Source organism: Phyllobates terribilis, unplaced genomic scaffold (genome assembly GCF_046119375.1).
Source record: "Phyllobates terribilis strain yellow unplaced genomic scaffold, ASM4611937v1 Scaffold_13__5_contigs__length_258822181, whole genome shotgun sequence".
NCBI lineage: Eukaryota > Metazoa > Chordata > Amphibia > Anura > Dendrobatidae > Phyllobates > Phyllobates terribilis.
In genome coordinates, this window is record NW_027362773.1 from 30,964,694 (window position 1) to 30,978,269 (window position 13,576).

Below are 13,576 nucleotides of genomic sequence, written 5' to 3' on the forward strand. Positions count from 1 at the left end.
GTCTCGTCGGAGTTCCCGAACCTGCTTGACCCTCACGGAGATTAGAATGAGGCTTTGGCACCTGGACTATGAAAGCCAGAAGCCTCTGGTTTTTCCAGCCGAGACCTGGAGTAACAATGCTGGTCCAGGGGCCGGTCCCCTTCTTGCGGTCTACGATCCCTCTGTCTTCTGACAGATTCGGGGCGTACAGGTGCCGTCCTGCACTTGCCGTACCCCCAGGGATCCCTTTAACAGAATGGAGCCTACTCCTCTGCTCCCCTCCTGGGCCTCTAAGATTGGGCCCTACTTGTGGAGCAGAGCTCCCAAGAGACTCTGCTCCCAGACTGTCTTCCTGAACTGTTCTTCTGAACTGATCCCCTGCCACCCTAAGATGGCTTCCCTTTTTATACCTCACTCCATGGTGCTCCCTTAAACTACTTCCTAAACCCACACCCACTACTGGTTCCCCCTACCTCTGCTTTCCCCCCACTCCAGCCAGGGTCAGGGCTCAGCAGGAAACACATTGCATCTTGCTCTTCCAGCCGGCCTGGAGCAGTGTAGTGTTGGATACAGGTGTTTGGGGTTCCGTGCAGCACTCCCTCCCTACCTGAGAGAAGGGGATACCACACCTCTGGGTGAGGTGCAGTACCTCTGTGGCGACTGAACCCTCAGGGGCGCCACACACAGCACATGCGGATTATCATTGGGGACCATGGGGCACGTATTACCAAGCGTTTTTTAAGCGTTTTCGCTGCGGAAATTCCGCGGCAAAAACGCTTGAAAAACGCATAGTGGGCACACAGCCTAACAGACACATCACTAGGATGAGGGTCTCTGCTCCTACATTAAGGTGCTCTCGGATTACATAGCAAACATCTGCTGACAGATTCCCTTCAACCTGAGTTTAATGTATAATACTCTCCTCTCATTAAATCCTTTTAAAGAATCCTTTAATTGTCATTATTATATTACTTCAGTGATGTTGTTTCTGTAACTAAATTGTCCATTATACCACAAGCAACACATGTAAGCATGGACTGATAAAAAAGAGCTCCAACAAGTGTCACACTGATGGTAGAGGTTTATCATGTATCCTACTGCCCATTTACTGGGGAAATCCTAACAATAATGGAGAAAGTAGTCTCTCTTCTACTACTTGCCTCATTTTGATTTACACAATTGGACCATTGTTCTCCCAAAAGGTAGAATCTAGGGGCAGATCCTTATCTGTTAGTTGTGTAATCTCAAATATACAGATGGACCTATGCATTTAGCCAAAAGTATACTTCAGTAGTTTTTCCCAACACGTGCTTTACCACTCTTATAGGCCCCTACCTTCTGTTTGGTTTGTGTCTAAATACTGGTTTTTAACTATATAGGAAAGTGCAATAGACTAGAATATCCTATACACAGGGTCAGCACGAAAATTATGCATATTGTGCGATGCAATAAAAGTTTTTTTTTACCATGGGTTTTTACTGTGGACAATTACCCAGGCATCCATCCTGACTTCGGTCCAATAATAATCATAAATGCAGAGTGTCCTTTGCCTTAACATGGTTAAATCACGTATAACAAAGATCTGTTTGGTAATTGTATGGAAGAGAGGATATCTTAGAGAATTTCTGTTTTCTGCTCCAACCACTCCGTATCCTATTTAGTATTCAGAATCCCGAAGCCTCGAACACAAGGTCATTTTTCAATACTCTATAAAAGTCTTTCTTCCACTATTAACACTTTATCAGGAAAGAAAAATCAGTAGTCTGACTCGAAATAAAACAAGTAGTTAGAGCGGATTTCCACCAAAAATACTAAAAAACACTAGTAAATAGAAATTCTGAAGATATCTCCCTTCAAAACACTTCCATCCAATGGTAAGTCCAACAGCAGAGATAAGTGCCACTGCCACCATCGTAAGTGCACAGGTTCGGCTTCTATTCATTCTGGTGAATGGTGATATTGTCCAGTTTTTCTATGATACATCACCATTTGCCATTTTATATTATACACTATAAGAACATAAGCATTGTACCCCCTCCGCATTACATCTACAGCAGCTTTTCTGACCTCCTATTCTAAATCCACAGACATTAATATGGAGTTGGCCCCTTAGCAGATATACTAGTGTCTACTCTTCTTGAAAAGATTTTTACAAGATTTTAGAGGGGTCTGTGAGAATTTTTGCTAATTTATCTAGAAAAGTATTTGTGAGGTCAGACACTGATGTTGGAGGAGAGGCCAGGCTCACACTCTCTCTTCTTGTTCATCCCAAATGTGTTGGATGAGGTTAATGTCTGGGCACTGTGAAGTCAGTCTTGTTCTTCTTCACCAAACTCCCCTCAACCATGTCTTTATGGTCCCTTGTGCACTGGGGCACAATCATGAAAGGGACCTTCCCCAAATTGTTCCCACAGAGGTCGAAGCTACAATTGTCCAAAATATCTTGCTATAACTAAGGAGCCTAGATCAACCCTTGAAAAACAAGCAGGATCCCCCCTTTACCAAACTTTACAGCTGGCACCATGTAGACAGGCAGGCAACATTCTCCTGGCATTCACCGAACCCAGATTTGTCCATCAAACGCCAGAGAACCATGATTCATCACTCCACAAAACACCTATTCACTTCAGAGTCAAGTGGTGGTGGTTTTACACCACTACATTTGACGCTTGGCATTCTGCTTGGTAATGTAAGGCTGTATGGAGGTGTTCCTGCCATGCCATGACGCTTCCCACAATTTTTGTTGAACTCTGCAGTTCTTTCATCAGCATAGCATTTGTGACTTTTAAGAACTATGCTCCTCAGCACCCCCTATTTTATGGATGAGTTGTTATGGTTCCTAAATGCTCCCCCTTTTCAATAATGTTGCTCATAGGTGATGGTGGAATGTTTTGGAGAAAGGAAATTTCCTGAGCTGACATTTTACACAGGTGGCTCCTATTACAGGACCATGCTGGTATCAGTGAGGTCTTTAGAATACCCCATTCTTTCACAAATGTCTGTAAACGCAGACTACACGGCGAGGGGCTGGATTTTCTACAACTATGGCAAAGGAAAAACCTAAGATAGAACAAAATGAGCATATTCCTTGCCATAAGTAAGTAAAAAGCAATTGTGCATATAAATAACCTAGGGTACTTAGTGTCAACATGCTACTATATTTTGCATGTATACCAACTTATTGTCACATAAGGTGAGGGAAGGAATAAGTGTACAACGACAGGAAGAAGGGGAAGGGAGCCCAGCAACTAGGGAAAGGGGGAGTGGTGACCCCTAGGCAGATCTAATATCACCCTGCCTACCCTATCATCCCTATGTTGGTTCTTCACCAATCGCCGAGCAGGAACCTAAGCCCTGAATGTCCCTAGAGCTAGGCCATGGATAGGGAGGAGACAGGGTGAGCACTAGTCCCCACTACAAACTAAAGACAACAAGGTAAACAAACAAAGGGGATACACTTAGCTCGAGCAGACACCAGAGAGATAACGCCAACTTTCCTCCAAGGGCACCAAAGACAAGACTAGCCGACTGCCAGTACTCCAAGTCTGCACAGAGGTACATAGAACTATCAATGGCGACTCTCTGGAGAAACTGAGAGTTTTTAACTACCAAGCAAAGGTGTGTCAATCAGCAGCAGAAGGAGGAGGTCGCTGCTGGGTCCTAAAGGAAGAAGGATATAGCTATACTAAAGAGATGAGAGTATCAAGAAGGTGTCTGCAATGCCAAGCACAGTGACCTTCTACAGCCGGCTCCAGAGCGACTGTCTGTCACACCTGACACACCCGTGCCATTTATACTCCAGTTCATTTCTTTCAGCTTTGCTTTAAGTTTCTGTACTCAGTGCAAGTAAAGGTGAGACCTCCCTTTTTTTAGCTCGGCATTACGTATATGTTCATTTTGTTTCTATTTTAGGCTTTGTCTGTTTAATGGCCAGTATAAACATGCTCCTACATTGCAAGTATACCACCTTATACTCCATTTCATTTCTTTCAGTTAAACTATGGCAAAGGGCCTGAATGAAAAACCTAAATTTAATAATTAAAAGGTGTATCCCAATAATTGTATCTATATAGGGTAACAAGGCAGATTTACCTTTGAAGAGTTGGGGGGTTTGGCTAACACTCAAATAGAGGGTGTTACTGTAAAACAATAAAAAAGCTAAACTAAAGTGTTAGCAAATTGACAGAAGAAGATGACTCAGGGACACACATACTTTAAATCTTGTCCCATTTTTACTCGAGAATACGCCGCAAAATATCCATAAATGGCAACTTAAAAAAGAAGGCCAGCATTTATATTTTGGCCCCATCTTCCGGATACTGCTGGTGCAGTATTTAAAGAGTGTCCTTTGCCATTTTTGAGAAGCCTTTCATTTATATCATGGGCCCAATTCATCAAGACCAGCGTTGTTCATGCCGATCTTTATGAGGAGATGTGCTGGAGTCAGACACTTCTGATACATTCCTCTTCATGTATCAAGAGCAACGGATGTGTGGTGTGCGCCTCACCACAAATCCTACTCCAGTTCCTGCTCTAGTGAGATATGTGATATAGTGAACGCCGACACGTGTCATGAATATTGAGGTGCAGTCGCCAGCGACCCCTCATCCTAGCTCCGCCCACTTTATCGGAGCTGCATGAAAATGGTATCAGAATGCGAAAAGCTGCATCATTTAAGCATAACCATCAATTGTGTGATCTTCAAAGCTTTTTACGACAAATTACTGGTATAAAAGCTTGGATAAATAGGGCCCTTTACTTTTACTTTTTCTTGGTTGGCAGACTGTCACGGGTGTGTCAGAAGTGACAGACAGTCACCCTGCAGTTGGTTGCAGGAGATCTCTATGTTTGGCATTACAGACACCTTCTTAGAGGCTGTCTCTCTAGGACCCAGCGGCTACCTTCCTCTGGCTAATTAACACCCTAGTCTGCGTGTATAAATACCTGCTGTCTGCTTGAGGGAGGTGCTGGCGATACTCACGTTACCCTTTGTGAAGGCTCGGAGCAAGAGCATTACTTCATCCTTTCTGGAGCTATGAGGTCGGGTATTCATCTTTCTGAAGTCAACTAAATGCTAAGCTATCTTCCCTTGTTTATTCCCCCTTGTTATCTTTAGTTGTCAGTGGGGACTGACTAGCGCTCATCCCCCTCCCTTCCCTAGCCAGGGCCAAACGCCAAGGAAAGACAGGGCGAGGTTCGTGTGTGGCGATTGGTGAAGAGCCAATATAGGGATGTTAGTGGAGACAGGGTGATTGTAGATCAGCCTAGGAGGTCTCCACTCCCCCTTTCCCTAGAGTCTGGGCTCCCTTTCCCTCTTCCCTTTGTGTTGCACTAAGTCTTTCCCACACCTTGCATGACACAGAAATTTTTTCCATTCTTTCTGGTGCCATCAAGTGTTTTTCTACATGCCAGGCATGTTACTCTCCACAAGGAGAGATGTTACCCCTTAGATCCCAGTCAGAGGCCTCTCATAAAGCCAAATCAGATCTCTTGCTTTGCACTGAGGGGAGGCAATACCCCAAAACACCGTTTCTGCAAATTGAGATTCTGGTTTGGTTTTTATCCTAAGTCATAAGGCAACACTCGTTGAAGGCTTGATATTGACTTTTAGGATTTCTACTTCCAATAGGTGGCACTAGAGTTCTAGTCCTCTTCCTCTCTAAAGTGGTAATTTGCATTTGTATTTTCCCAGAGGAGCATTGTAATGCTCAATCTGACAGTGCAGCACAGACTACAAGTTCAAGGAGAGAGCAGCGCTTCCAGCGATGTCACCCACAGAACAAGGACATCGTTAAGTCAATACAGAGATATGGAGGATGGGGCATGGCAGGAGGAAGTAGAGTAGTAGGGGGCTAGGCTTCAGATGATGTCGGCATGTTCGTTTATAGACTTCACACTGTCTATAGGTGACCCACAATGACCAAATAAACTGGAGGAAGAATCAGCGGGCAGGACATTACCAAACATAAGAGACCAACAATACATTTTTGGGGTTGAATGCAGTGCTAAATAAAGGTACAAAATAGCAATCTATTGGCAGAGATATAAGACATGTCCGGGGATTAAAAGAAAAATCGATGGACGGCTTCCTAAAAGAGAATCTGTCAGCAGATTTTTGCTATGTAATCTAAAGACAGCAGGAGATAGAGGCGGAAACACAGAATTAAGGGATGTATCACTTGTCAAATTGAGTGCTGTTGTTTACTAACCGTGAAGGATTTATCCCTAAGAGATTACATTGCTGGAATTCATTAGTCCGGCAATGCCCCCTACCCCTGTGATAAGCAGCTCACTGTCTATGGACAATGTACATACAGAGCCCGGTGTGGGCGGGGTTAGCTTTCTCAGCTCAGCTTAGTGCTAAATCTAAAAACCCTGATTTTGTCAGAGTGGCTGCACTAAGTGACCTAAGTGATACATCGTTGGATGCAGCTCCTCTGTGCCTACATCAGGCTGCTCTCAGATGAGGTAGCAAAAACCTGGTGACTGATTTTCTTTGATCTTTTTGTTTCATATTTGGCAATTATAGCCTTATATTATTTTTAATTTTTTGGGGAGGAGAGTTTTTAATTTTTTTTTTATTAAAGTCTTTGTAAAAATGAGCCAAAAGTGAGGGTTGCAAGTTTTCCCACCATATTGGTTCATTGTTTGCCATATTACCTAGGCTCACAGGTGACCAAATATTGACATGGGGCTTCTGCCTAATACTGATTAATAGAGATGGGAGAATTAATTGGCAGCAGGCTTCGGTCCATCAACGAGGTGAGTAATCTGTGACCGCTGGACACGGGACCTGGGAATCTTCTTACCGCTTGGCATTTTCGACTTTTCTTTTTATTAGATGGGCTGACGTAAAGTCAACATTGCAGCGAGACCCATGCACAACATCACGCCAGCCCATCTAATCAAAGGAAAAGCCGTCTAGTGGTCACAGATTACTGACCTGACCAATGGACAGGGAATGCTCCGCGAATCAATTCTCCCACCTCTACTGATTAATATTTTGCATTATTAAACCTGGGAAGATTTTTCTCAAAATTAGGATTCAGCGGCAGCAGAAAGTGACGCTGTCAATATTTGGAAGAGAACTTTAATAGGAGTACGGGAACTGAATGTTAGTCTGATAGTGTCTTTAGTAATGTATTCACGGCCACATCTGCCACTACTGAATATCCACAGATTAGACATGACTCACCTGCAGGACTATGGCTGGCACAGAGAATATCATGGCTTCATTAAACACCGGATTTCTATCATCTCTTTTCACGGCTGTCTTTTTCTTGCTGATCTTCCTTCCATCTTGCAGTAGGTAGACTTTTACAAATGGATCTGTGAAATCAATTTAACAGGATCAGGATGATCAATCAGCTTTATTATTGTGGCATTAGTGAGGTTTAGTTAAATATTTGAGGTCACAAGAAGCGGATACAAACGTGACAAGAATCTATATTTGCGAATGGGTAAAACATTTGCAGAAGGTTATATCATTCTATCATTTCTGGTTATTGTCACAGGTGTGTCAGATGTAAGAGACAGTTGCTCTGGATCTGGCTGCAGAAGGTCACTACGTTTGGCATTGCAGACGCCTTCTTAATCCTTCTGACTTTTGGACTCCCTCCTGCTCTAATTGACACACCCTGGTCTGGGTATTTATAAACTCTCAGTCTGCTTCAGGGATTGTCCAGTGATATTCTCATTTTCCCTTGTGAAGGCTTGGAGCAATAGCAGCCGGCTAACTTCCTCTCTGGTGCCATTGGAGGACGTTTGATTTTATCTCTCTGGTGTCTGCTCAAGCTAAGTTTTCCCCCCTTTGTTTGTCTCCCTTGTTGTCTTTAGTTTATAGTGGGGACTGACGAGTGCTCAACCTCGCCTCCCTATCTAGGGCCTAGCTCTAGGGATATACAGGGATTAGGTTTCCTGTTTGGCGATAGGTGCGGAACCTATATAGGGATGGTAGGACAGGTAGGGTGATATTAGATCTACCTAGGGGTCTCCACTCCCCCTTTCCCTAGCGTTTGGGCTACCCTCCCCTCATCCCTTCATGCTGCACTTAGTCTTTCCCACACTGTAAGTGACAGTTACTCTTTGCAAAAAGCAGATAATACTAAAAGGTGTGAGTGAGACGCCTTAGACCCCAATTCATCATTGTCATCATTTTTTCCAAGTAATTTTTTTTATCTTGTGCTATTAGTTGTGGGGTTTTTTTGTGTCAAATTCTTCAAAATGGCACATGTGGTTTTGGAGGTTCGCGCAAAGTAAAAGAAAAATGTACTTTGTTTTTGTACCTTTTCAGAGCAAAAAGTTGCCTGTTTCGCAAAATGTCACAAAATTTGAGCAAAAATTCCTGGCATATGTTTTATGTGAGTGGCCCTTCATTTTGAGAGCTACCATATAATTCTACATTTCTTCTGCAATGGTCTCTGCAAGAAAAGTAGCCAGATGATTTTTCTCCCAATAATAATAGCAAGGAGGCAGATAAGCCAGACTTGCAGTAAGTTACTTTGAACCAGTTATCATCTTGAGGAAGCCCCCATAAGTCCTATTTTTTTTTACTTTTAGGCTATGTGCCCACGTAGCAGATTTTTCCTGAGCGTTTTTGCCTCTCTCTGCCAGAAAAAAAAGCATGCAGATTTACATGCGTTTTTTCTGCCAGAGAGAAGCGTTTTCTCAGCGTTTTTACATGCGTTTTCGCATGCGTTTTTTCAAGCTGTTTTCCAAGCGATTTTGAGCATCACTTGGAAAGTGCTTGACAAGTTGATCACACAATATAAATCCATGCAACCGGCATGGATTTATTTATAATGTGTGAACAACTTAGATGCTTTAAATGCAGCATCTATAGCAAAAAAAAAATAATTAAAACGTTAAAAATATAAAAAAAACCCTGTATATTCACCTCTCCGGTCTCCTCCAGTCTGCTCCCGGCCGCGTCTTCTCTCTTCAGCGTCCCGCAGTGTACTGTCAGGACCTGCGGTGACGTCATTTAGTCAGCTGATGGTCACGCGACCATCACCTGACCGCCGACGTCAGCGGTCGCGTGACCATCAGGTGACTAAATGACGTCACCGCATGTCCTGACAGTACACTGCGGGACGCTGAAGAGAGAAGACGCGGCCGGGAGCAGACCGGAGGAGACCGGAGAGCAGACCGCGGGCCGCTGGAGAGGTGAATATACAGGTTTTGTTTCTTTTTAACTTTTTTATTTATTTTTTTCACCGCGTGGTAGCCGGGATGAAGAGGAGTTGTAGTCTCCTCTTCATCCCGGGTACCACACGCACCGCGATTACGCTGCAAATTCGCGGCCATTGAATTTAATTGAAACGCAGCAAATCTACATATACCTGTGGGTTTGCTGCGTTTCAATGTTCCTCAATGGCCGCGAATTTGCAGCGTAATCGCGGGAGAAATGGTCATGCTGCGTTTTGCAAAGCAATGCGAATTCGGCGCGCAAATTAGCGCATCATGTGCACAGCACATCCGAATTCACATTGCTTTGCATGGCAGACTGTTTTACAAGCGTTTTCGCAGCCGTAAAAACGCCGCAAAAACGCTATGTGGGCACATAGCCTTATAGTAAATAAGAATTGGGAATTGAGAACAGGAGTGCAGAAGATTATGTGGACTGACATCAATTGGACTATGTGCCCACGATGCAGAAATGAAGCAGAAATTTTCCTGAGCATTTCTGCATCTCCTTGGCAGAAAAACGCATGCGGTTTTTCCATGCATTTTTTACGCGTATTTGACGCGTTTTTGACGCGTATTTGCATGCGTATTTGCCATGCGTTTTTCCAATGCATTGTATAGGCAAATACGCATGCAGAAACGCACAAGAATTGGTCACGTCCGTGTTTTTTCTGCAAGTAAAATCTGCGCAGAAAAAATACGGACCATGTGCACAGAACTTGCAGAATGTCATAGGAAGTCATGGGATAAGGTATGCAATGCGTTTCTGGAGAGTTTACGCGCTGCAAATACGCACCAAAATACGCACCAAAAACGCATCATGGGCACACAGCCTTGCAATCGTTTTGCACAATTCAAAACAGTTTATAATTTTTGTCCTTTTTAACCTTTTTGTGCTTTTTTCGAGCAAAATATGTTCAGAAAAATTTGCGCAAAACTTTCTGTAGTCCATAAAAAAATCAATCCACTGTGGTCTCGAGTAAATTTGAGCAAAAAGTTTGTGACTTTTTAAAAAGTCGACTCAGTTTAAAACATCTCGAAAAACTGGAAAAAGCCACATTGGCACAAATAAACAACCACAGACCGATTTATCATTTACGTTTTTTGCACCAGATTCTTTAAAAGGAGCACGCGGCTCATAGATTTTACACATAATAATAGATGCTTTTTATTTTTGTCTTTAAACTTTTTAGCACCTGTTTAACGCAAAAAGTTGCAGGTTCTGCAAAAACGTTGCAAAATTTGCACAAAATTTGCAGCCACATATAAAATCCTTCCAGGGGATAACTGGAGTATATTCGCGAAGAAATTTTGCAATTTGTTTAAAAATTTGCAATTGATGAATCAGATGAAAACAGCTAGAAACCCAAAATCCTGCCCAAAAAAGATTAAACAGGCAAGCACTTATAAAACTGACTTCAGGAAAAGCGCAAATGCAAAAATAAATATGGCATCAAATGACTTTAAAAAAGCAGAAATCCTTTTGATGAATTTTGTCACAAATTAATAAACTACCGCCCAGTGGAGCAGTGATGTCGGCCTAGTTGATCCGGTAGCCATGGCCTGAAGTAAAGAGGCCAAGAGGATGTGCGTGACGGGAAAACAAAAGGTGCTGAATAATGATGAGCGAGCGTGTTCTGTTAACCCTTTCGGCGAGCATGCTCAGGTGGTTTCCGAGTATCTTCGGTGTGCTCGAATGTTAGGTTTTAGTCACTCTGTGTGCATGATTTGCGACTCTTTGACAGCTTTAATACATGTGAGGAATGCCTAACCAACAGGCATTCTTCACATGTATTAAAGCTGTCAAACAGTGGCAAATCATGCACATAGATTTCGAGTAACGAGCATGCTCGCTCATCACTAGTGCTGAAGACTGGACAGAGGGTTGCGGGGACGCTGGAACAGGTGAGTGATGAGGTAAATATTATTTATTTTTCTATTTTACATCTTACATTTGGGTCTGGAGAAACCTCAGAGGATAATAAGGAACATTTCATTAACTGTACTGCAAATCAAATACTTCCGTAAAATCTGTGTGATTTGACAAATTTGAATCTTGCCAGATTCGATCATCTCTAACTTAGAGGATTAGTGGTGGAGCATCGAGGAAGCATAATGGGACAATCATCATATATGGCAAAACTATTTGACGCTTAGGTCAGGTGCAGACAACCGTTATCTCTCCATATGAGAAAATCAGTCCGATTAACGCCAATTACACACTGATCGGAGATTGATCAGAGTAGGATTCGATTTTCTCGGAGGTGGAGAGAAAAAAAAAGTTTCTCCACCTTCTCCAATATGTCAGTCCGTGAAAATCAGACTGTACTCGGATGTCATCCTTCTACGGTCCAATTTTTTTCGTGGACTCACAGACATAAATGGGCGAGTGCCATCCCATTTTTAGAGGCAAATTGTGCAAGCTGCGATTTTTTTCCTAGGACTGAGGAAAAAAATTACACAGGTGAACAACCTCATTGAATAACATGGGGACAAGAGCGATCTGACAAAACCACGGATAGCACTCGTCCGATTTATACGATCATCTGCCTGTGCCGTAGGGTGATGAGTAGTGTTGAGCATTCCGATACTGTAATATCGGGTATTGGCCGATACTCGCGGTATCAGAGTTCCGATACTGAGTTCCGATATTTTTACAATATCGGATACCGGAATCGGAAATTCCCATAATGCTTGCGCTCTGCAGTGTCTCTGAAGGATGACAAGCTGGATGGCAGCGCTCAGCTGCGATCCAGCCTGTCATCAGAATGCCATCCCAGCGTGGGAGAATTCCCCTGATTGTTTAAAAGCTGGCGGCTTTTTACCGCCCACTGGCTTTTTACCGCCCGCCGGCTTTTAAACAGTCACTCAGCCCCATACTCGCTTCCCCGCAGCCTCCCACCCCGATCCTCCGCTCCCCTTGCCATCTCCCATCCCGATCGTAAGTTAGGACCGGGCGGGGAGCACAGCACCAAGGAGCAAGGAGCGAAGGACCCGGGCGGGGAAGCCGGCAATGAAAAGACTTCACAGCCGGCTTTCCCGTTCTGTGCTGCGCTTTCCCGCCGGTTATTTCAAATGAACAGCTGAAGTATCAGGTGATGCTGATCAGCTGTTCATTTGAAGTCGCCGCGGTGCCCTCAGAGGGTTCATGTGAGTTCATGCTTGACTGCATTGCATGAACTCACATGAACTTTCCCACGGCCGCACAGGTCAGCCTCACCTCCCAGACCATCAGCCCATCATGATTGGTGTGTGCGGGTGTCTGTGCGATGTCTGCGGGTGTGTGCGTGCAGGCAGACATAGGCCGATGTGACACTACTACTCCCATCGGCCTATGTCTGTCCCCCGTCCACTCGTGCCAGCAGGATCAGCTCGATGGGAGCAGTAGTTCCCATCAGCCTGAGCCTGCTATTTAAATTGCCCTACTGTGTCCCCAATAAATTTTAAATACACTTCATTGGTGGCCAGTGGTTACCTACAATAAATTAGTTCATACATTACCTGTCCCCGCCGATCGCCACCTAAAATAAAGTAAAAAATAAAAAACTACACCTATACTCACCTAGACACCTAATTCCCCGAAGCCATCGATCTCCTGTAATAAAATATTAAATAATAAACCACAACCTTATCCTTACCCCTCCGTAGTAGTCCTCGAGTGTCCCACGATGATCTCCAGTTTAGAGCAGCCACATAGAATGTGACCGCTCGGAACCGCTGCCGCCGCTAGAATGACGGGGCCGTAAAGCAGCCCCGTCATTGCATAAGCGGGTTCGCCGGAGTTCAGGCAGCGCTGCTCCGGTCAGCTCCTTTACGGCCCTGCTGTACCGTGAGAAATTCCCACGGTGCAGCAGTGCCGTAAAGGAGGTCTCCGGAGCTGTGCTGACTGAATGCACTCCGGTGACCTCAGTCAGGGCTCACGCTGCCGGGAGCGGACGTGTTCCCGGCAGTGTGAGCTTACAGCAGCCATGCACAGCTGTCATCATCTCCAGATGTGACAGCTGTGCATGGGAGATCAGCGCAGGAACGTGGACAGGTAACTATTTTTTTTTAGTAAACTAAGAATTAAATAAAATGGTGTTTTATTTCAAATAAATTATTTTTTTCTGGGTGTAGCGTGTGTTTTTTCTTTTCAGCACATTGTAGGTTAGTAATGGGGGTGTCTTATAGACGCCCATCATTACTAACCTGGGCTTCATGGCAGCTGGCGCTGACATGAACCCCAACCCTATTACCCCCTGCCACCGCACCAGGGCAGCGTGGAAGAGCGAGGCTAAGTGCCAGAATTGGAGCATCCTATGGATGCGCCATTTCTGGGGCGGCTGACGGCTGGTGTTTCTAGCCTGGGAGGGGGCCAATATTCATGGCACCCTTCCTGGGCTATTAATATCAGCCCCCAGCTGTCTGCCTA

The 13,576-nt window shown here is 44.3% G+C and overlaps 1 protein-coding gene across 4 annotated transcripts in view; it reads right to left on the bottom strand.

Moving 5' to 3' along the window:
* The window catches only part of SYT12 (synaptotagmin 12), a 235,039-nt gene that overhangs the window by 14,400 nt on the left and 207,063 nt on the right, over window positions 1–13,576 (bottom strand). For all 4 annotated transcript variants that reach the window (XR_012252657.1, XM_073658045.1, XM_073658044.1 and 1 more), the window contains one exon: window positions 7,175–7,308. Coding sequence is in view for 3 of the 4 variants with exons in the window: in XM_073658045.1 (XP_073514146.1) it covers window positions 7,175–7,308 (134 nt within the window). In the remaining variant the exon portion in view is untranslated. The remainder of the gene's footprint in view (window positions 1–7,174; window positions 7,309–13,576) is intronic.